At 37.6% G+C, this 25,003-nt stretch overlaps 1 protein-coding gene across 1 annotated transcript; it reads left to right on the forward strand.

The window, feature by feature from the left end:
• Nucleotides 1-206: 206 nt before the first annotated feature.
• LOC144297635 (sulfotransferase 6B1-like) lies at nucleotides 207-17,777 on the forward strand. Its single transcript, XM_077871860.1, has 6 exons — nucleotides 207-507; nucleotides 2,972-3,156; nucleotides 6,633-6,759; nucleotides 12,738-12,832; nucleotides 12,982-13,168; nucleotides 17,440-17,777. Exons 1-6 carry the CDS (start codon nucleotides 363-365, stop codon nucleotides 17,556-17,558), a joined length of 858 nt encoding a protein of 285 aa, XP_077727986.1. The 5' UTR covers nucleotides 207-362; the 3' UTR covers nucleotides 17,559-17,777.
• Nucleotides 17,778-25,003: the final 7,226 nt, after the last annotated feature.

The raw sequence follows: 25,003 nt of genomic DNA on the forward strand, positions 1-25,003 counted from the left end.
TATCATATCATAATAATTACATTCTGATGGCTTGATAGCCTTGTATGTAAACTATTTGAATATCAAGTTGGAGGAAATATTTTGCAACATGTTATCAAGAAAATCCAGGTGACATAATTTTTACAGTAGACTTTGGCTTAGTTCTGGTTTAAAAATTACTCTTGTGAAGAATTGCAAAACGTAATATGTATGTATGTGTGTATATATATATGTATACATATAAATATACCTCTAACTAGCTCAGTAATTCTAAGATCATTCTGCCACTGAGTGAGCTAGAATTAACATCAAGGACGTTACTTGTTCTGTTCCTTGTGTTAAGTTAGTGTTTAGTAAATACTTTTTGATTCATTTGCTGAAAGATGTCATTCCAGAACCAGTCAAGTGTTCTTCATAAATTCAAGGGGATTCTCTTTTCTACTATGTCTTCAGAAGAACTTCTAAACTCCCTGGATTTTTTCAGTGCAAGAGAAGATGATGTATTTCTGGTGTCTTACCCCAAATCTGGTAATGTTTATTTTAATATATTTTTAAGTGTATAAGTACATTTTAAAATGTATGAAATATAAGAAATAAGAAGTATAATATACTACTAATTATGAATGTGATAGTATAATAATATAATATACTACTATATAGAAATATAGCAATATTTACAAAACATTTATTTTTTAGAATCATTATCAATAGGAAATTTAAGTATCCTAAATGCTTATTTTAATGAAAAAGTTTGACATTAGAGAGCTGAAAACTGTGTTTTGAGAAAATTCAACTGGAGGATTTAGAGCTTTTATTATAGTCTTGTTTCTCATTTATTCATTAAAGTATACATATATATGTATATATAATAGCATATATAATAAGTATATATATATGGTATATATAATAAGCATAATATCTGTAACATTGTAAAGTTCTCTTCATACTTGTTCCAGGCATGGTGATAAACAGTATTTGTTCATTTCATACTTAATGATTGATTTATAAATGAATAATTTTTCCTGGGGTAATAAAAATACCATAGTATTTTTAGTACCAAGTGTTTTAGTGTCCAATTTTTAAAAAAGATTTTATTTATTTATTTATTTGAGAAAGAGAGAGAGGCAGAGGGGGAGAGGCAGTAGGAGAGGGAAAGGTAGGAGGAGAGGGAGAGGCAAACACCCCACTGATGCAGAGCTTGTTACAAAGCTCTGAGTGGGGCTTGATCCCAAAATCTTGAGATCATGACCTGAGCTGTAGGCAGACGCTTAAGTGACTGAGCCACCCAGGCTCCCCGCAGTGTTCAATTTTATGCCTTCTTAGCCAAAGTTTATTTCCACATATAGTTACATACCCATGAAAGGACCATTATGAATACTGTCATCCTAGGGATAATCTAAATTAATTATGTATTATTTTTAATTTTGAGAAATGGACAGACTATGTAATAACTAATGACCTGCTGCGATTTCCAGAAGAGGGGACCTGTGTGAATGGGCATATGCCTGCTAGCAGGGTTTAGCAACTAAGAGCTTAGTTGCTCCCCTTCAAATCATGGTTGCATTTTACTTCTCTTATCTGATTATCAGTCAGGCCCAAGAGGCCTTCCCCAACAGAAGACACAGTTCACATAGGGCCAGAACTTCCAGCTTTTTTTTTTAAAGTATAAATCATATACGTAGTTCTTTTATTGGAAAATAGTGTTGCAAATGGAAATTAAATGATAGCTTCCAGAATACCTCAGTGTTCTATGTAATAGGTCACTTTTTGAATGACTATACCTTACCCTAGGTTGATATGTTAGTTTAGAAAGTGGTTTATATTTTTAAGTTTCTTTGAGCAGGTGGCTAGTTTATAGCCATATATGTAAACAACCCTATATAAAGCTTCCACTCTACATTCTGATGCCTTTGATATCACTCACCAGCTCCAGAAGTCCCCTGAATACAGCCCAAAATATTCTCTCTTCTTCACCAAAATAAAACAATAGATTTGTGAGAATAATAAGAATGTCATTACTATATTAGTCATGTTTATATGAATGTTATAAATATTTGACTTATTAACATTATAATCTAAAATAGTCTTAAATTTAAAACATATCATGCAAATGGGAGCACTGTTTAAATATTTCTTTAACTATAAATTAGTTAATATTGTAACAAATTTAGAATTGGAATTACAATGAGATAAATGGAAAGTAGGTCTGATTTAAACTTTTTAGGAACATTGCTTTCAAATCAGCAAAGCATCCTCCCCATCTAAACTTCTACTTTCCTGTTCCAGTTCTCTATTGTCTACAATATTGGAGTTTGCTTTATGTAAACATAAAGTGATACTCCTTCCAGACTTCATGGTAGCAGAGGATTATATCCTTATGATGTCTGAATATAGCATTTGTTCACTGTTCAAATGCTTTGCTTGTACAACAACTCTGTATTGGCACACAAACAAAATTAAGATCCAGTGTCTATCTTCCAGGGGAAAATGGAGAGATAAACACAAATATAAGCAGTGGCAACTATGCTCTGGTGTGTGCTACTTGGGAGGGACAGAAAGGGTAAACAATTATGCCAGGGGAGTGGGAACTCAGAGCATAGTGTATAAAAGAGCAAGATGCAGGAGTTTGCAGGACCAGTGGGAACTGCGTATGGAAAGATCTGTATATTAGAGAAGGTGCTAGAGGTGAGTGTAGCACAGACTATTTCAAGCTGAGGAAATAGCATAGACAGTGCTCAGTCTCTTCAAGATCTTTCAAGTGTGATTCTTCCTGTAAAAAGAATTAACGTCTCAAGCATTTCAACTGGTGTTTCTGGTTTCAATGGGTGTCAAGAGGTAATAATAACTATTTATAACAAAATTAATGCATTCCTTGCTATTATAACCTCATGCTAATTTTCTATATTTATGTCATTAAGACTTTCATTTACTTATTTTTTTAAGAGTTTCATTTAATTTAAAAAAATGTTTTTTGTCTCATTTTTGTGTCAAGGCACTCACTGGATTGCAGAGGTCATTGGGAACATTCCCAATGCTCGAATGAGTCTTACATCTCCCATTGAGTTGGGAGACATTTCTAAATTTGACGAGCTAAAAATGAACTCTAAGAGAAGAGTTATTCCCACACATTTGAGCTACAACATGCTACCAGTGAATATTAAACAAAAACAATGCAAGGTGAGTTCAGTGGTTAAGAACAAAGATTTGGGAGGATCAGAAAACTGGGCTTGGGTTCTTGCTCTGCCACTCTCAAGCTGTGTGACCTTGGAAAATTGCTAATGTTCTCTGAGCCTTGGTTTCCTCATTTGACACAGAAACAACAGTATCCATTGCATATAATGTGGCAAAGATTAAATAAGATAATGAATATATAGGTGCCTCAGTATCTAGCACATAAAAATGATTTAATAATCTTTTAGTAATGAAAGAAATATGAATGCAACATTGGCATGTCACCCATAATTACACTAGACAATGTCTTATTCTAGTCTGTGAATCTGGTTTTTGCCTTTTTCTTTAAATATTGATGTCAAGGGAAAGAAAAGTTGCCTTAATATTATTTTATCTATCATTTTTGCAAGGGATTATATAGGAAAAGAATAAAAAATAAATTGTGTATAAGACATGAAAGAATATATAATAACTCAGGCTCTTTTTAAGTGCACACATTATTATTATTTTAAAAGTTAATCATAATGTAAAAGAACATTTTCATATGTTTCTTACTCAAATTCATGTTCTCATGGAAAATGTTTATGGAATAAGGTTACAGAGAAAGCATGTTTTCAATCCATATATACTTGATAATCCTAATTATTTAAAATACACATACACATGCATTTAAAAAAAAGACTGAATGTAAATGTATCAACATAACGAGTGGTTTGCTATGGTATGGCATGAGGGTTGGATTTTATTTTCTTTACAGATACCTGTGTAAGGAGCATTCTAAAATTCTGTTTTGATGAGAAAATGTGTATATTTGAAAAGCAAAAGCAAGATACATGTGTCCACTGTAGCAAGTTTCCAGTAATGAATCCTGTTTAAATAGCGTTAGCCATAGTCTAAAAGTAAAAACAAAAGTAACCGACCAGTCAAGTGTGCATGAATCAAAGCAGATCTTCCTATGATTGTAACTCTAGAACCACAAGGTCTCCATGCACACCATCTAGTCCTCTTCCCAAACGAAAGTAAACACAATCAACCAGAGACAAATGTCCTAGAGTGTTACCTTTACCCCCAGCAAATCTACCAGACAGAAGAGATGAAGTCATACTAACTTGATTAGCATAAACTAACTGGATTTCACTTAACGGAGTCTTTTTATTTCAAGCAAACTCAAAGGGAGAGAGAGAAAGAGAGGAGAGATTTGGGGATAAAAGGAGTCTGGTAAGCTCAATAACCCTTACTCAGGGCCATGCAACAACACTGATAACAAAGGGCTGTCAGAAGTTATGCTGTGTTTTATAAACACATGACAACAAAGACAAGAGTAGATGGTTTTCCTTTCATAAGCAAAGAAACTCAAGCTCCGAAAGGTTAGGGTGCTTCTTAAAACCGCCACAGTAAAGATGGAGCCTTAAGGTACAACCCTGATGGGGAGTGAAACTCTCTGGTTGTACCTGGTTTCCCCAGATGGTGACCTGCCTTCTGTTGCTTCCTGCCTAGCCCTCAGAGCTTGGGGGCTACTGGAACCTTCCCTGCTCCAGCAGGCCTGGCAGATAGTCAGTTCCTCTTGTGATCTTTCCCTACCAGCCCTCGACCCTACTTAGCCTCCTATGTCTATTTCCTAATCTTTATCTCCCCCACCTCCTTTTTATGGTTTCCAAACTCTCTTACATGAAATTTATGTTTTTAGCTCAGTTCATTGTACTTAGTTAATATTTAGTTTTTTTCTCAGAGTACTATTCTGCTTTCTCTGCATATCTTTCAACCACCCCTCAGATTTCTTAGATTATTGTATGTGTGTGTTTATTGTGTATAATTGACATAAAACATTGTATTCATTTCAGAAGTACCACTTAATGGCTCAATATTAGTATATATTGTGTTAATAGTTTGTATTGTCTTAATTAGTATATATTGTACTAATAGTTTGTATCTGTGTTACTAGTTTGCATGGTCTTTCCCACTGGATAATACTGACATGTAACTTTGGGTATTCTCCAAAGGCCCTAGGACACTCCTCTCTCCCGAAACGAACAGACAAAAAACTCCAACTTCATGGCTAAGGCTTAAAAATCTGCCACTTTATCCCTTTTTATTAAGACAGTCAGTGGATTCTTAAAGGATTTTCAGATCCTTGGGGTTCTGTGAATCTGCTCAGGATGCAGAGAGCAGTTAGAGCGTGAAATGTTGAGTTACTCCACAATTCTCTCTGGAGATGAAGAAAGGCTAATGGGGGCAGAGCCGGGGTGAGAGCTGGCTCTTCAGTTCTCTGCACAGTGGCCTTTACCTTTACACCTCTCAAGTGAGGAGGACCAGGTGGACTATGAACACAGTACAGAAAGATAGTTACGTATTAAACATGACTCAATAAACGCTTTCTTACCTACGTAATATGCGTCCACCTGAATATCGATTTAAGAGCAAGTGGAACATCTAGTACTCATGCAACATTGACCATGATCGAAGATAGTCCTACTACACTCAGCGTCTCTCACTGTTTTCCGGAGGTTTTTTATATGTTCGGACTGCATGTACTCTGTACCTCCCCAGTTACAACCTTCATGACACTGCATTCCCTTACCTGACCATTTTGAGAGAACGGGTAACATTTCTGTCTTGCACATATGTCTTAGACCTAGGACATTCCGCTCTGCTGGGTTTCTGGTAGGTACTAAACAAAAATTTATTGAATTGAATCAGATTGCAATGGCAGTGTTTGTGTTAATTAGGAGGGTGGCTCAGATTCCCTACTCTGTGGGGATTAAACTGGAGAAAATGAAATGCCAAAACACCATTCTTCCTATAAATAAGAATAGACAATTTAAAAGAAATCTTAGTGTATTCATTTATTTTGTTTTTTAAAAAGATTTTATGTATTTATTCATGAGACACAGAGAGAGAGGCAGAGACACAGGCAGAGGGAGAAGCAGGTTCCCCATGGGGAGCCCGATGCAGGACTTGATCCCAGGACTCGGGGATCACGACCTGAGCCAAAGGCAGATGCTCAACCGCTGAGCCACCCAGATCCCCCATAGTGTATTTAAATCATGTTTTATAACATTGAAATTATTTAAATTGTATCATGTTAAAATTTTTTTATATTAAAAAAGTGCTCACATCCAACAAAAGAATAGAGGGTTTCTTGTGTCTACCGCTGAAAAGATAGGACCACAGTTAGCACATAAATTGAAAAAGTGTGGTCAGTGGACTAGTAGCACTAACACCAGCCAGGAGCTGGTTAAAAATGCAGATTATGCCAGGCCTCATCCTGGACCCCCGAATCAGAATCTGCATTTTAGCAAGATTCTTGGACAACTCATTTGCACATTAGCATTAGAGAATCACTGGCCTGAGTCTGTGCTCAATAATCAGCATAAGCTGACAACAAATCACTGCTTGCACAGCTAAGTCCAGTTGCTTTTTTAAGGAAACATTCTGTGTGGGGGCTGTTTCCATCTAAAAATAAACTGATTTCTTTTTAACAGATTATCTACATCATTAGGAATCCAAAAGATACGGCCGTTTCTTTATTCCACTACTACAGAGATAACCCGAATCTCCCTGGCATTGAAACCTGGGCTGCATTTTTTGAGCTTTTCCTAAGAGGAGATGGTAAATATAACAATGATTTCTATTCATCATTTGAAAGCATTTTCCAAAAGTTTAACTGGATCCTAATGGCCTACTTTCAGAAACACATTTGGATAGATTATTCTTTTACTTCTAATCCATTTTTTCTCACTTTGTTTCTTCATAGACTTTCTTATCACCTGTGGGTAGTACGGATTTGCAATTACTTATTGAGCTGGTTGCAATGTTTTTAAAACAAAAATTAATTCCAATCAGGCATCACTTTTTTTTTTTTCATGCCATTAGTCTTGTCAGTGAAATAATTATGCATTGATTGAAGTATAGCAAGATACAGTTGAAACCTGCACGGGCAGCCCAAAACATATCTTAAATATACCAAATGGAAAATACCAACAAATGATACACATACAAAAAAAAACAAAATTCTCCCTCCACATCCCAAAGAGGAAAAAAAAAATCCCCAAACAAAACAAATGAAAGATTTAGCCATCTTGACACTTGGCTTATAAAGATGAACAAAAAGCAATTTTTTCTGAAAATACTAAAATGATATATCATTTGATTGAGCTGTGCAACGGATATTGATCCTGCTTAACTGTGCATGGCCTTTGAATTTATTACTTTTTCTCTAACTCACTGGTATCTGAAGAACTTAAACACTTAAAAACAAAACCCAAAAAGCCTGAGTTCCTAAGCTTTCATTAAACAAAAATAATAAGCCAAGACAATGCAGAATTTAGAAGAGGCATGATTTAGAAACATTGTGTACCCACAGGATCTTATCTCTCACTGGGTTTAAAGGTAAATCTGCTTAATTATTAGTTGCACTATTTCACTTGTAAATTATTAAGCTTTTACTTGTTAATTTCAGAGAGGCCACAGTAAGTATAACCTTAACATGAGGATGTTGAGAACTTGCTAGCAACAAAGTTTAACACTTTCTTTTGACTTATTCCTTATGGGATAATATACTATGCTCACAATATTTCCTCTCCTTTTTTGCAAGCATTTAGTAGAGCCATAACATTTCAGGAATGACATGTCTATTAAAGATTATCAGGTTAAAACACCCACCTGATGTTTGAATCACCTTTGCCAAGAGTTGTACAGGCTAAACTTGAACTCCTTAACTTTGACAACAGGTTCACACCCCCAGCTCCTGCCCCCAAATGACATATTCCAGCTTGGTACTGCTAAGATGTTAAAAAAAAATCTTACTATGTAATATAGACACTTAGCTAAGTGATAGGCAAACACGATCTCCTATCATCCTTACTAGAACACACGAGCTAGATGTTATCCTTATTTTACAGGTGAGGAAAATGCAGATGTTGGGAGGCCAAATAACTTGTCCAGATGCATCACTCGTAAGGAGCCACAGTTTAAATTCAGGTGTCAGCTCCAAAATCTTTGCTGTTACCACTGTGGCATAACTCATCCAACAAGAAAACTGGTCCTCTGATCATTCATTCCTCCTCTACACAATAGCCTTCTAAATATTTGGAGATAGTTAGCATGCCTCACTCTGCCTCAATTCCATGTTTGGAATGAACAGAGTTTAGATACATAATTTATTAAAAAAAAAAAAAAAAAACCCCAGATCTTGAGTCTGCTTTTCCTCAGGAAAAGAAAAGCCACGTTTGTCTCCAATTATTATACACCAGGGTTCACTACCCCTCTCACTGCTGCATGAGCTCTAATTTGGCTACATCTCTATGGTTTTGCAGTGCCCAGAAGACAAAAAAACATCTTCTGGGTATGGTCTGACTAGGGCAGAGTAAAGTAGGCCTGTTAGTGCTCTTCTTCTGGAGATTATTTCTCTATGAATGTATCCACAGAAAGGGCAACTCAGTCCTTATGCAGGGAAGCAAACTAGCTTTGTCATAGGGCATTTACCTTTGCTACCACCACATTATCTGATGTCATAGCAGAACATCTGGGAAAGGCAGTCAGTTGGAAAAAATGCTCCAGATGATTCTTTTATACTTTCTTAGGTATGTTAATAGATTTTTAATTGTAAAACGATCTGCTGTGTATTATACAATCAGGTAATCTAGCCTGGCCAAGCCCTGTCCACACTAAGAGTAGTCAGTGAATTGCTAAAACTTTTTAAAATTTACTTAAGTGGGAACAGCATTTATGGTATTTATAAAATGAAGTTGTCTGTTCTCCTGTTAAATATATGTGACTGTATTTCAGGGATGTTCTTCAGTGACTTTTTGAGGAGAGGATACTTTCTCTTGCCAATGACAACATGATATAGTAGAAAAACAGACTATGGAGCTAGAAGAACAGGAGTCAAGTCTTGACTAAAACTTATTCCCCCCCCCCCCAAAAAAAAAAAACTTATTCCCTGTGTGACTGTGGACAAATTGCTTAATCATTCTGAGGTTTGGATTTTGTAGGATTACTTAGATGTTCAAATGAAGTCACGACTAAAAATTGACTATAGAAATCTACTCACTCTATTGGATGTATAGTTTCATTTTAGGGCAGAAATTTTACAAGCGGGCATTTATCTAGAAACATTATTTTACAACTGAGGCATCATGATATCCTCCAAACTGTAATATATATATATATGTCTTTTTCCAAACCATAAATATATACACATTATATGAGAAGACAGTACCATAAAGACATAGATAGCTACACATTTATCTTATCATTTAATTTACCTTTCAGACAGCTTCCAAATACATTTTAAGTTTTCAAATAAAACAGTAAGCTGTGTTCTGGCAACATCTTGACAGATTAATAGCTCAATGAAATGAATATCTTAGTGTCATACTTTTTTCTCTGTTAGCCTCCTCTCCAGTCTTATATGAGAACTCCATATTTTCTAGGCACTTCATCTTGGAGAATTTGTGCACAGTCATCTATCATCAGAGTGCTTTCTAGAAACTAGAAATTAAAATGTTCTTTGTAACTGGATCAGAACAGGGCAGAGGGTTTGCGGAAAGTGGGAGGTTTGAAATAGTTGATGTGGAGAATAGAAGAGTGTGTCAGTGCAGGACAAATAGGTTCTAGGTTCACCAGGCAACCTTGGGATACTTGAGGCTAGAAAAATGGATTTGCAGTGGTGTCAATACAGACTTGTCTAAATTCCTTCAGCAGAACTCAGCAGCAATGGGCAGGAAGAAAAGAAGGTTAAGTGTTCTGATTCAATACAGAGTGTTTTTCAGGTGGTTGAAATAAACAGTGGGGGAGCAAGGAAGTTGAAAGTTTGGGCCAGAAAACTGTTGAGGAGATGAACAAGGGGAAGGAAAATGAAGATTAAAAAGGACACAAATGGTCCATGGGGTATTTGCAGAAGCTGTCCCTCAAAGTGTTGGTGGCAAGACTTGCCCTGTCCCCAGGGCGTTGTGGTCTAAACAGTCTTCTGTGACTGCAGGGGACAGATCAGAAAGTCCAATTCTGACCCAGATAAGGCTAAGAAGAGTGATATTCAAAGAACACGAAGTCTTAAAGGAGCCTGGATTATCTAAGAGGGAGGGGTTCTGCAAGTTGATAGGAAGTGGTGATTGCTGCTGCATAAGCCATGCCTAAAATGCATGGGTTGGTTGAGAAAGAGTGACTTCTGTTGGGGGGGGGGGTGGGGCATGTCAGGGGAACAAGTAATTCTGGACAACAAAGGAGGGCCATCCAGGTATCTGTTTAGGACAGGAGGTGATAGAAAATTCTGTCATTAAGTGCAGGATGCAGAGAAAAGCCTTTCCCATAAAAGAAATATTTGAAGTCTCTGTTTTGGAAGCTATACTTTCTTTAAAACCATAGGTCTAGACAAGGAGGATTCTGATTAAAAAATTAACCCAAAGTGCTATTCTGTATATTGGTAAGGAAGAGACAGGCAGCCAATTTCTTTAAATTCTTTTGTCTTTTTGGAACAAGATGGAACGTAAATTAATTAGTTAATAAGAGAATAGCTGGCTCTCAAATGATGATCAGGCTATCACCGGAAAGATTATTCTTAAATCCATTTGGGGTATGTAGGCATGCATTTCCTCCTGAAAAACCATCGTGGGCCAAGTCAATTACAGCTAACTACCAGCTGAAACACTGTGACATGTGGCCTCTTTCCACACCCAGCCTTGCAGTCACAGAAGCCTGGGCTCCCTGACAGTCCTGAGGGCTTCCATTGCATCAGCATCTCTGGGTGGTGATGTCACCCACCAGGGCTGGGCTGAGCTGCCTCTGCCCAGGGGAGGTGGTGATACAGGTGGAGACTGGGAGCATAGTCTGAAGTAACAGAGACTCGTTCACTCGATAAATTCCTAGCAGAGAAAATCCCACCAAGTGTTTGTTCCTGGGAAAAGACTGGCCTGTTCTTAGAAGGTAAACTCCCTATCACTGATAGGGTACTTGGGTCATTCTAAGATAAAGTATTTATGTAAGTCACTGAACTGGCAGTGAGAATGTGGGTAACCGAAGATGTGTCAGCCCTTTCAAACACCCGTTCTTAATTATACAGCCCTCTGGGTCCACAGGTTAGAAAACCAGGCTCTGTGATGATACCATTGCAGTGCTCGATGTCCTAGTTTTACAAATGCATTATGGTTATTTTCTTGCCCTTTACTTCCTTAGGAGCCGATGCTGTGAGAAATTGCAGTTAGTTAGGAGTTAATGATACATCAATTTATTCAAAACTTTAATGTTCAAAATTTATATGGCACAATGTCTGGCAAACACTAATGGCTTCATAAATGCTTATTAAATGAATCAATAGCAGATCTTGAGAAAATTGCGAGCAGAGGAGCTCTTTTATAATTTGGACATTAGCTAGTATTAGATCTGTGGATAATAGGGGTGCATGGAAAGATGTATATGTAGCATTTTAAATTACTATGTTTGATGCTTTAGATTGTCAAGCTAGTCAACTTTCTGTCATACAAGAAGTTGCTCACTTTTTGTTTTTTATCATCACTGTTGATAATTTGTTTTGCATGATCATATTTTACTTTTAAGCCCCGGAGATTTTTGAGGTCTGTCAAATTAACAAAACAATAAAGAGATAATATCAACTACTGGTAAAGCCCTAACTCTGTATTTTTCAGCCTTGAACTAAGATAAATAAATAGAATTCTTTTTACTTTTCTTACCCCACCCCTTTCTGAGGAAGTTTATAAACTTCTTCTGCTAAGAACTTATAAAAAGCGTGTCACTTTGCAGGAAGAAAATAATAAATTCTCGATGTTTCTCTATTTCTCCCCTAGATCCAAAGTAGTTAGCAGAACATAATTATTGAGAAAATGGGTATCTCTGTATTTCTACTGTATTTCTACTGTCACTTCTGATGATGAGAAAAAGATACCAAAGAAAAAACAACACAGCCTTATTTAGAGATATAGCCGTCCAATTTCATTTCACAATACTGTATTTAGAAACAGTGGTGTTTCATTTTATTTTATTTTATCTTGTTTTTAAAGATTTTCTTTATTTATTCATGAGAGGCACACAGAGAGAAGCAGAGACATAAACAGAGGGAGAAGCAGGCTGTCTGAGGGGAGCCCAATGCGGGACTCAATCCTCAGACCCTGGGATCACGCCCTGGGCTGAAGGCAGAAGCTCAATCACTGAACTACCTAGGTGTCCCAAAACAGTAGTGTTTTAAAACTGAGCTCTTCTAAGGAAAACTCTTTTATTTAAATATTTTAAGATCTTATTTAATTTTTAATTATTGAATTTTGTTAAAGCTAATTATAAGTTCCTTCATAGATTATGAATGACACATTGTTACTTTAGAAGACAGGTATTAACATATGTCATTAACATTTTCTTTTCTTTTTATTTTTTCATTTTAAACCCAGTATAATTAATTGACAGTGTTATATTAGTTTCAGGTGTACACTTCAGTGATTCAACAATTCTTATTGTAAAACTTTTTCATTCTAGAGTCTAATACATGTGTGCCTTACTTTGCCTACTTTGTTGAAGTGGGAAGAACCTTGGGATGCCAAGCCATGATCTTGAATATTAACACAATTCATTTTTCCTTCTAGTTGTATATGGATCCTGGTTTGATCATGTTTTAAGCTGGGAAGAACACAAAAATGATAAAAACATTCTAATTATATTCTATGAAGAAATGAAGAAAGTAAGTCCTTTCTAACATTTCAACAATCAAAATTTAAGTAAGATTAAGTTAAAACAGGAAATCAATAAATTCTGTTTTCAGGGTTGAGAAAATGAATTTGGTGTTTTGATGAATTACACTTTTAAAGAATAACTTTTCTTGCTGCGCAGGATCCTTCTAAAGGCATAAAGAAAATAACTACTTTCCTCGGTATAAATGTGAATGACAGTGAAATTAATAAGATTGCTCAGAAGACGTCATTCAGTGAAATGAAAAATAATGCGGCCAAAGAAAACTGTGATCCAAATCATACCATCTGTGCCCTCACATCCAATAGGAACCTGGTATTTCGGAAAGGTAAGTCAGAAAGGGATGTGGTACTTTGCCTAGGGCTTATATTTGGAAGTAGTTCCATTTTACCATTTAAATTTCACCATCGTGCACCCTATCTCTTGCACAATGGATCGCTTATTGTCATCCCTCAGTGAATATTTAACTAAACAAATTTCTTAAATTGCATTATTTCCAGACATTGAGATGTCCATGCCCAGATAGGAACCAACTGAGGGAAAGACACAGGTGTCAAACAGATAGATGGAAATTATAAAGCTCCGTGAAGGGGATTCCTGGGTGGCGCAGCGGTTTAGCGCCTGCCTTTGGCCCAGGGCGCGATCCTGGAGACCCGGAATCGAATCCCATGTCGGGCTCCCGGTCCGTGGAGCCTGTTTCTCCCTCTGCCTATGTCTCTGCCTCTCTCTCTCTCTCTCTCTCTCTGTGACTATCATAAATAAATAAAAAAAAAATAAAAAAAAAAATAAAGCTCCGTGAAGAATGGGCCTCAAGTCTGCAGCCTAGAATGTTTACTAATAACTTATCCTAAATTTTGCAAATGTGCTTGCTTAGACACAACCAAATGCAGTCCTGTCCCTGCATTGAGACAGCCCCCATAGAGCATGGTGAAGAGCAGTACATGACACGTGTTTTCTTCAGAAGAGAGAAGGGAGCTGATGAGTGTGGACAGTACACTTTCATAAACTGATCAAATAACTGTCCCCGCAGAAGTTAGGGGTAGACAGAGAAGCTAGAAGTGTTATCTCAGGACCTTCTTCTACATGAAAACCCAGAGAGAAGGAAAAAAATCCACTACTTCCTAACATTTAACTTAGAGCCAGTTTGAGCACATCCAGATATGGAATTGTGTTGAAATCCATGTGAGTTTTAGTCCAGATCCTCCCTGGATCTTACAGAACTTATAATAACAAGATTTTCTGCATTTAGATGCTCAGGTATCTTACTAGAAAACACACCTTTGTTTCCATTTTTTGGCTCATCTGAATATAATTCCTCCCAAAGCAGCTATTCACTAACTCATATGGATCAGATAGTGCCTTAACTTTGTAAATTACTTTGTATTTTTTGGTGGTTCATTTTTTATTTTCTCATAGTTGCAAAACCAGGCCTGGGAGAGAGGAAGAACTCAATTCAGCAAATATTTACTAATAAACTCTTTTCTAAGAACTAAGATTCAAAAATTGAATAAAATAGTCTTGTCCCTCAGAAGATCACAATGTAAACAGTAGTAGGTGATAATAACTGTGCTAGTAGTATAAGCAAATGTGAACAGTAACATGAATATGGGAGAGAGAATTTTTTCATAACAAAGTAGGTGGTGAGGAGATGACATAGGATCTGGGATTGCAAGCATGAGCAAGATCTTACCAGGAAAATGAGAGGGAAGAAATACATTCCAGCAACAGCTAACAGCAAGAAGAAAAGCTCAAAACCACCAGGGAATTGGACTGTGCTTTTTTTTTAGAAAGAGCAGATAGTCTCCTGTGCTAGAGGGTATATGATGCATGGAGCAGAATCAGGGAGATAAAAATTGGGGCCAGAGAACAAAAGTTCTGATGCATGTTATGAGGGGGTCTTTTTCTCCCCCTGGTCTATTTGCTGCTTTAAGAAGGGACCTGAAAATAATAGAGCAGGGTGGAAAGTTGTTTAGAAGAGGGTGAAACCAGAGGCAGAAAGTCCAGTAAGAGGTCATTGTAATAGTCCAGGTATGAAACATTGAGGGTCAGAACTTGGGCCTTATCAGGGAGCCACTGTTGAGTGGAACTCAGTTCAGAAGTCAATTTAGGAGCTATTGGCAGTTTAAGGAATGAGGCAAAATTATTCAGGATGAGTGGGAAGGCCTAGTGGAGAAAGGATTAGAAGGGGAAACCCTAGAGATGCTAACATCAATGGGAGTGAAACAGCTGAGATGAGCCAAAAAATGAAACTACCAGAATTACAAAGAAAGCTGGGGTCAAACATGGCCATGTATCATTCATGAATTCTGATGGTGGTCTCCATAGTGGTGGCGATGGGAGGCAGAATGCAGGGATTGAAGAGATGAGAGAGAGAAAGAAGGGAAGCAGCAAATGAGGACCCCTCTTCCAAGAAGTTTGAAAATGGAGGACAAGAACCAGATGACATGGGAGGGTCAAGAAAAAGATTAGGATGAGTGGGAGAGAGAAGATAAAGGGAAGACAGAAAGGATTTAGGAAAGGATACATGAAGAGAGGTGAAACAAGCAAAGAGATGAGAAACAGAGATTGGGAGGGATTATGGTCAAGAGAATGATGAGAGATGAGAAAGTTCTGATGCTTCATGGAATCCAGTGCTACTCTTGATATCTTTTATCACTGTCCTTTGACATATGATTAGCAAAATCCTCAGTTTCCACCCATCTTATCCTACCAACTTGAGAAATTTTACTCTAAAGAGAAGAGAGGTAGTCTTTGGCCTGCCATACAAGTGACACTAGCAAATATTCCCAAATGAAACCATATCAATATAATTTAATCTTAGCTAATAACATTAATTCTAATGAAATTAAATTCTATCTTAAAGTAGTTTCTTTGTATAGGATCTGACAAAACACAGAAAGTCAACAGTGAAAACATCCTCACTGATACTAGTCACAATGAGTGCCTATTGTTAAATTTGGACTATATGAAGAATTAAACACAAGGATGGGTTATTCACTTTATTCCTTCTATTGGCTGGGGGGGAGGGGGTTAGGATCCATCCTCTGAAAATAATCATTTCAAATGAACTACAGAAGTCAATGACGCAGACTCCTTGGTGCAAGAGATATCCCTCACTTTACGGAGGAGAATTTATGCCTGCAGTTGGGAGCTGATATTCTAGAAACTGACAATGGTGGACATGGAGATAAGGTGACAGGCAAGGAGCAGTCCACATAAGTTTCAGAAGCCTAAGGGTCCCTATATACTAAAATTTAGGGGGGAAATTACTGAGGAACCTATTAATTTCTTAGGGCTGTGGAAAAATATAGAGATAGGATGCGTGCTGCAATATTGCTCATAACATTGAAAACCTCAAATGCACTTAATTGGCCTCTAACCAGAAACTGTTAAATGTATTAAATCACATTCATGTAGGGGTTTACTATGGAATCATGAAAACTATAGAGTGAGAATAGCTGGAACCTACTGAGCTTACTATGTGCCAGGCACGTTACTAGATTTATCTTAAACTTGACAATAGGCTCTTGAGGGTGATATTCATATTATTTACATTTTACTAAGATGCCAAGCACCTGAATAACTTGTCCAACATCATGCAACTAGTTGCTGGTAGAGTCAAGATTTGAATCCAAGCAGTCTTATTCTGCCCTCCACAACTTTCACTGTAGATATAGAAGTGCTAATATGGAAAGATGGTGTGTAACTGGAGGTGAGGTGAGGGGGGGACATCATGCAAGTAACTTGGCAATGGTATTTCCAACTCTCTGTTATCAATATTGTAAAATTAATTTCCCTAAAGTAAGACCAATTAAGGTGAAATAGGTGAAGGGATTAAGAGTACACTTATCATCATGAGCACTGAGTAATATATAAAATTGCTGAATCATTGCACTGTACACCTGAAATTACTATAACACTGTAAATTAATTATACTTGAATCAAAAAAAAAAAAAAAAAAAGGAAGAGAGAGAGACCAATTACCCAGCCCTGTGATATGTTATCAGCACATATCAGCACAGTTATTGCTTCACAGGTGCATAGATGGGGAAATAAGTGACATCATTATGTTCCCTTTGTCTGCTTTTATGTTTTATTTTTAAAGAGTTATTTATTTTAGAGAGAGAGAGAGAGCACAAGCAGGAGGGGTAGGGAGATGGAGAGAGAATCTCAAGCAATGAGCGTGGAGCCCCACATGGGGCTTGATCCCAGAACCCTGAGATCTCAACCTACCTGAAACCAAGAATTGGGTGCTTAACGGACTGCACCACCCAGGCCTTTTAAAAACTTCTATGGTTTAACTAAAGTTAGGTGAGACATTTCTTGCCTGCTAGCATAAAACCTAGGACATTTATATATTTTAATCTTCTTTTCTTTTTAAGAAATAACTTCTTAAACTGTATATATTATTATGCAACCATTACTGAGGAAATTAGAAGCAACAAGTAAGCAAATGAAGAAAAGAATAATCCCCTAGTACTTATCACCAAGAAATGATATCATTCATATTTTGTTGCAAATCTGACAGATTTTTTTTTTTTTTGGTGAATGTTATATATTTAAATTGGTTCTTATCTGATATGTTTCCACTTTTTCCAGGAGCAGTGGGTGATTGGATAAACTACTTTACTTCAAAGCAGAGGAGAGTATTTGATGAACTATTCACAGAGAAAATGAAACACAGTGAACTAGCAAGACACTTTGAAGATAATTCTTAATATAAATGGGGAATGAAACTACCTTCCAGGGGCACCTGGGTGGCTCAGTAGGGTTAAACACCTGCCTTTGGCTCAGGTCATGACCACAGCAGTCCCTTTGGGGAGCTTGCTTCTCCCTTTCCCTCTGCCTTCCCCTGCACCACCCGCCCCCCACTCATTCTCGCTCTCTTGCACTGTTTCTCTCAAATAAATAAATAAAATATTTATCTTAAAAAATCACTTTCCATTTTATGTGATGCAGTACTTGGGGTATACATAAGTATTTTTTACCAATATGAAAAGCAGATATTTCTTTCAGTGAGAAATGGACACTTCATGAATGTGTCAGAAGTGTCATTTATGAGAGATTGTTATTAATATATTTGGTGATAGCAAAGAATTATTAACAAAAGGAAGTATACAATTTTGAAATGGCTGAATTATATATCTGCTTTCAAGATATTCATAAGGCAAAGAGGTTACTTCTTTCAGAGAGCATATTATCATGGGTGTTCTATAAACTTCATTAATGTACAACAAAAGCAGTGAGGGATCATCCAAAATAACAAATGTCTTAGAAGAATTTATGTTTTGCCTATTTGGACATCATGACCTCTAAACAAATGTTTTCATTTCAACATTCTTTGGTGTCTGTGTAGAAATAGTCTTCACTGACATAAAAAATGACAAACATAATCTTACTAAGGTGGAGCACCTAATATGTAGATAATATCAAATGATCACAACCCAGTACCTTAGTGAAAATGAAGAATGAAAGAATACTCTTTCACATTAAGGTAACACTGATACGGCATTCCAGTATTTTATTTATCTTTTATAAAGTGAATTAAATGACATAATTTCTTATTTTCCACTTTTGAAAAGTATTATTTTACTTGAAGTGTTTACAATTTTTTTTCTACTATTTTGAGTATGTATTCTTTCTCCAAGTAGCATTTTCAGGATTAATTCAATCTCTATTTTTCTCTCTCTCTTGTAATGAGTATTATTCTGTAGCTTTAGCCTAGAAAACATTGTAATGAAATTTCAGTGACCTTAGTTCAGGATTATAACTTAAATGACAACACACCACTTACGAACATCTACATCATGTTGCTTACATCTGTGCCATAATATCTAACTCAAGGCTGTCAAAGGGATGGGTTGAGTGAGTTAACTCAACCAAACACTTTGCTCTTAAACTTCAATGTATTGTGGATCTTATTTCTGGTAACAAATCTGTTGGAGTCTTTTGTACTGGGTTTATCATAATTCAGGAAGTATTAGATCTTCATAAATCTCCTATATATACATATTTGTTACAAATAAAATGTATTCCAGAAAGACAATCAGGTATGATCTTGGTCAACTGTTCGTCTTCATGTTGGAGCGAAAATCACACTTAACTTTCCCTGATGTAGATGTACAGAGAATGACAAAGTCATCAGAGTGAGACAAGGAGATCTGATGAGAGAGCAAGGGAAGAACACAATGGCTGATGGCAAAAGCTTCAAGTCCCATGAGACTATAATATCTTCTCTCGAGATTGAAATGATCACTGAGATGGAAAGAACTGACAAAAGACTTTGTAAGATATTATAGAATTATAGATTTGTTGGTAACTTTGGGATCATTGCCATCCAGTTTTTTTTTTTTTTTTGCCATCCAGTTTTTTTAAATAAATTTATTTTTTATTGGTGTTCAATTTGTCAACATACAGAATAACACCCAGTGCTCATCCCGTCAAGTGCCCACCTCAGTGTGCCATCCAGTTTTGATAGAAAATTGCTTAAGGTCAATAAGCTAAGGGTGTGACCAATAGCCTTAATTCCTAGATTATTATTAGTCAAAAATATTTTTTGAGCACCTTCTATGTGCCAGCCCTTAGACTGTAGGGACATATGATGAACTTGAAAGAGTCCCTTCTTTCACAACCTTTACATTTTACTGGGGGTAAATATATAATTTTTAGAAGTATATGTTTCCTTATACATATCTTTCCATATATATAGCCTTTTAAAAAAAGGAAACATTTGAGATATGGCAGGCACCAAATAGATGCCATAGAGAGAAGATAACATCAGGTGGTGTGGGAGACAGTGACTGCAGAGCTACCTTAGCGGGGGCGTTGGGCTGGGGACTCTGAGGTGGTGACATAGGAGTGCCAACACGAATGATGAGTGGGCTCCCTGGGCTTGGAGGCATGGCAAGCAGTTCATATTTCATGCTAGCTGGGGAATTTTCCACAGAGGATGAGACATCCTGACACTTTCACAAGGTCATGCTGACCACTGGTTGGGGGTAGACCCAGGAGTCAAGGGAGGAGGCAGGGATAAATGGCTATTACAGTGGCAGAGGTGAGAAAAGAGGAGCATGTGGACAGTGGTTGTGGCAGGGGAAACGGTGAGAAACGGCCAATTTCAGGATATAATATGAATATCGAGCCAGCTAACCTACTAATGCAGGAGTGAGAGACAGAAAGAAATAGAAGATGAAACCTAGATTTTTGGCTAATCAACAGAATATCTGTGGGTAGGATTTATTCAGATTCAAGGCTTGACAGCCAAGTGATTTTGGAAGGGGGCTTGGGTGCTTGGGTGTGGGGCGGGGAGGGGAGTGGAGGGCCTTTGGATCAAGACTTCTGCTATGGCCCTGCTGTTTGAAGTGTCTGTTAGACCCTAGGTAATTGGTTGGATAGAAGAATCTCTGACGACTGCTGCGTTGTTCCCTGGGGTCCAGTGGGAGAGTTCAAGAATTTGGGGAACATGGGAGGTGGAGCCAGTTCAGGGGGTTTACAGAGTGCTGTGGAAATAAGCGTTTGCACAATGACAGCGGTTGCTGGAGACTTGCTGCAGACTAATTGCCCTGATACCAAGGCCCCCTGGGTTTTCCCCTTTTCAAAAGCAAATCCTGAATCTCTCCCCCGAAACTCTGATCTACTCACTTTGCATTTTCACTTCCTTGGAGCTGACAAAAAACCTTACATGCATTTCCTCATCCAAATTGCCTCTCACTGTTCCCATGGATTCCCCTGGCACTGATTTTTCACTCTTCTTCCTCTTCTCTGCCCCTCCTCGCAAGTTAATAAATAACTGCTAAATCCAACAATTCTTCTAAGGTGTCTTTGGCACTCTTTGACTTCCATGGATTTTTGCCCTAAAGACATTCCACCCCATAATTAGCTTAACCCCCTTTAGGACAGCCTGCTGGGTTACTCTGTCCCTTGTGCCTGTTATTTTTCCATTTCCTCTTACTGGCTCTCTAGGGACCCTTGCTTCCCTTCCCACTCTTAATCATTTAGACCTTGTATTATGAGGTAAATGTCTGTCTCCTAGTCTGTAAGGTCCTTGCCAGTTGAAGTCCATTTTCTGTCGTGTTTTTTCTTTTTGTTGGAGTTCAATTTGCCAACATATAGTATAACACCCAGTGCTCATCCTGTCAAGTGCCTCCCTCAGTGCCTGTCACCCAGTCACCCCATCCCCCCACCCACCTCCCCTTCCACTACCCCTTATTCCATTCCCAGAGTTAAGAGTCTCTCACGTTTTGTCACCCTCTCTGATTTTTCTCACTCATTTTCTCTCCTTTCCCCTTTATTCCCTTTCACTATTTTTTATATTCCCCAAATGAGTGAGACCATATAATGTTTGTCCTTCTCCAATTGATTTACTTCACTCAGCATAATACCCTTCAGTTGCATCCACGTCAAAGCAAAGGGTGGGTATTTGCCGTTTCTAATGGCTGAGGAATATTCCATTGTATACAGAGACCACATCCTCTTTATCCATTCATCTTTCAGTGGACACTGAGGCCTCTTCCACAGTTTGGCTATTGTGGACATTGCTGCTAGAAACATCGGGGTGCAGGTGTCCCGGCGTTTCATTGCATCTGTATCTTTGGGGTAAATCCCCAACAGTGCAATTGCTGGGTCATAGGGCAGGTCTATTTTTAACTCTTTGAGGAACCTCCACACAGTTTTCCAGAGTGGCTGCACCAGTTCACATTCCCACCAACAGTGTTAAGAGGGTTCCCTTTTCTCCACATCCTCTCCAACATTTGTGGTTCCCTGCCTTGTTAATTTTCCCCATTCTCACTGGTGTGAGGTGGTATCTCATTGTGGTTTTGATTTGTATTTCCCTGATGGCAAGTGATGCAGAGCATTTTCTCATGTGCATGTTGGCCATGTCTAGGTCTTCCTCTGTGAGATTTCTCTTCATGTCTTTTGCCCATTTCATGATTGAATTGTTTGTTTCTTGGGTGTTGAGTTTAATAAGTTCTTTATAGATCTTGGAAACTAGCCCTTTATCTGATAGGTCATTTGCAAATATCCTCTCCCAATCTGTAGGTTGTCTTTTAGTTTTGTTGGCTGTATCCTTTGCTGTGCAAAAGCTTCTTATCTTGATGAAGTCCCAATAGCTCATTTTTGCTTTGTTTCCCTTGCCTTCATGGATGTATCTTGCAAGAAGTTGCTGTGGCCAAGTTCAAAAAGGGTGTTGCCTGTGTTCTCCTCTAGGATTTTGATGGAATCTTGTCTCACATTTAGATCTTTCATCCATTTTGAGTTTATCTTTGTGTATGGTGCAACGAGTGGTCTAGTTTCATTCTTCTGCATGTGGATGTCCAATTTTCCCAGCACCATTTATTGAAGAGACTGTCCTTTTTCCAGTGGATAGTCTTTCCTGCTTTGTCAAATATTAGTTGACCATAGGGCTGAGGGTCCATTTCTGGATTGTCTATTCTGTTCCATTGATCTATGTGTCTGTTTTTGTGCCATTACCACATAGTCTTGATGATCACAGATTTGTAGTACAACTTGAAATCCAGCATTGTGATGCCCCCGGTTCTGGTTTTCTTTTTCAATATTCCCCTGGCTATTCGGAGTCTTTTCTGATTCCACACAAATCTTAAGATTATTTATTCCAACTCTCTGAAGAAAGTCCATGGTATTTTGATAGGGATTGCATTGAACGTGTACATTGTCCTGGGTAGCATAGACATTTTCACAATGTTAATTCTTCCAATCCATGAGCATGGAATATTTTTCCATCTCTTTGTGTCTTCCTCAATTTCTTTCAGAAGTGTTCTGTAGTTTTTAGGGTATAGATCCTTTACCTCTTTGGTTAGGTTTATTCCTAGGTATCTTATGCTTTTGGGTGCAATTGTAAATGGGATTGACTCCTTAATTTCTCTTTCTTCAGTCTCATTGTTACTGTATAGAAATGCCACTGACTTCTGGGCATTGATTTTGTATCCTGCCACACTGCCAAATTGCTGTATGAGTTCTAGCAATCTTGGGGTGGAGGCTTTTGGGTTTTCTACGTAGAGTACCATGTCATCAGCGAAGAGGGAGAGTTTGACTTCTTCTTTGCCAATTTGAATCCCTTTTATTTCTTTTTGTTGTCTGATTGCTGAGGCGAGGACTTCCAGTACTATGTTGAATAGCAGTGGTGAGCGTGGACATCCCTGTCGTGTTCCTGATCTTAGGGGAAAGGCTCCCCAGATCCCCAATCTCAATGGGGATTGAGAATGATATTTGCTGGGGGCTTCTGTTGGTTTTGGTAAACTCCACCACATTTAGCACCGGACAGCCCTCCCAACAGATGTGAATTGACTTCCCAGACCAGTTTAATTCTATGCCTTCCAGAAAACTCAGTTCCAGTATGGTACCTCAATTTGAACTTATTTTTGTATTCTGCTGTTACTTCATGTCTGCATTAGTTATTTCTTTCTTCTTTTTTAAGATTTTATTTATTTATTCATGAAAGACACAGAGAGAGGCAGAGACACAGGCAGAGGGAGAAACAGGCTCCATGCAGGGAGCCCGATATGGGACTCGATCCCAGGACTCCAGGATCACGTCCTGGGCCAAAGGCAGATGTTCAACTACTGAGCCACCCAAGTGCCCCTAGTCAGTTCTTTTTTCAACCCGATCATATATTCTCTTCTATTATTACTTAACTATTCACAGTAAGTGAGTCTTGCCCTCTCAATTGTATCATATCCTTACAGAGAGGCTGTCTGTGGCTTTTTCAGTGACCGACGTGGTGTACTGCCCTCAGAAGTCATTCAACAAAGATATGTTGGGTGGAAGGATGAGTTAATGAAGAAATGATTTAAAGAATGAAGGAATACATTTCCGTCTCTCTACCTGCTCAGCTTCTTGGTCCTGTGGGTATGAATGCCTACAGTCATATTTAATTCCTTGTTTTCACTCCACTTTACAAATCAAACCAGTAACAAAATACTATTGATTTTTGCTTTTTAATATCTCTTCATCCATTTGGAGTGTAATGAAAGACCTTATCCATCTTCCTTCAAATGTAAAGGTAAGAAAAGATGAATTGGAAATGCTAAGGATAGCCTCTAGCTGTCACCCACCTATAGGTAAATAAATCTGCTGGAGAGGTCTATGGGGGTTTGCATAATGTAATTGTGCTTTTAACCTTTCCTTACTTTGTTATCATTTTTCCTTGTCATGTGTAAGATTATGAAATAGAGATACTTTTGCTTTTAAGCCCCCCATTCACACATTTACTAAATATTAACTATTCAAGTCAGAGGGGAATGGCATAGCATTTAAATAACGTTCACATTGGTTTTATTTTTAATTTCGTTTAATAAAAAATTATTGATCCTTTGTCTAAATATCTAAATATACAGACCTAGGTGGAATTTTCTAAGGGATTAGCAGGGGAAGAAGTGAGAAATGACCCTTATGGCTATTTTGGATGAAAAGCTACAGGAAATCTGAATATGTAAGAAGTCATTTATCCACCCAGCCGCCCAGTTGATAATTAGGAAACTAATTACAGAGCAACACCATTTATCTAAACACCATTTAGATAAGGGCAGTTTGGATCATTATCGTTCCAAAGTGCAAGGAGCATAATCTTAAACTCTAACTAAGGAGATCTGGGTAAATAAATTTGGGCATTTTTGTTGTTATTCATTTGCAATATAATCATTAGTAGCTTAAAATCTTCATGACTACTTGTATAATAGTTTTGAGCATTTACTAGTCCTTAATTGTTGATTGGTTGGGTTATCACTATCCCTGGCATGATAAGGAACACCTCAAACTATAATTCATAATAGGGGTACAATTCAGAGCCAATGTATATCTATATATACATGTATATATGTACATTTCTGAGAATATAATTTTGTTCAATTCAAATTGGCTATTTATTTCAAATGTTTACATTAATTTACAGTATCAAATTTTCTCAACTAGAGATGAGAAGATACAGGTCATTAGATGTCAGTTATTTAGATTGCCCCTTCATTTTGTGAAAGTATCCTAGTCTGCCGGGATCTGTATAAATGACAACTCAAGAGAAATACAGTCAGGCTGAAGCATCCTTGCAATGACTAGCCAGGTTTTAGGGACAGAGGGCATATTTCTGGGTAATTGGCCCAAAGAGAGTTTTAATCAAAATAAATGAGTGAAACCAGTGAAGTCCTGCTAG

The sequence above is a fragment of the Canis aureus genome, chromosome 25, assembly GCF_053574225.1.
Source record: "Canis aureus isolate CA01 chromosome 25, VMU_Caureus_v.1.0, whole genome shotgun sequence".
NCBI lineage: Eukaryota > Metazoa > Chordata > Mammalia > Carnivora > Canidae > Canis > Canis aureus.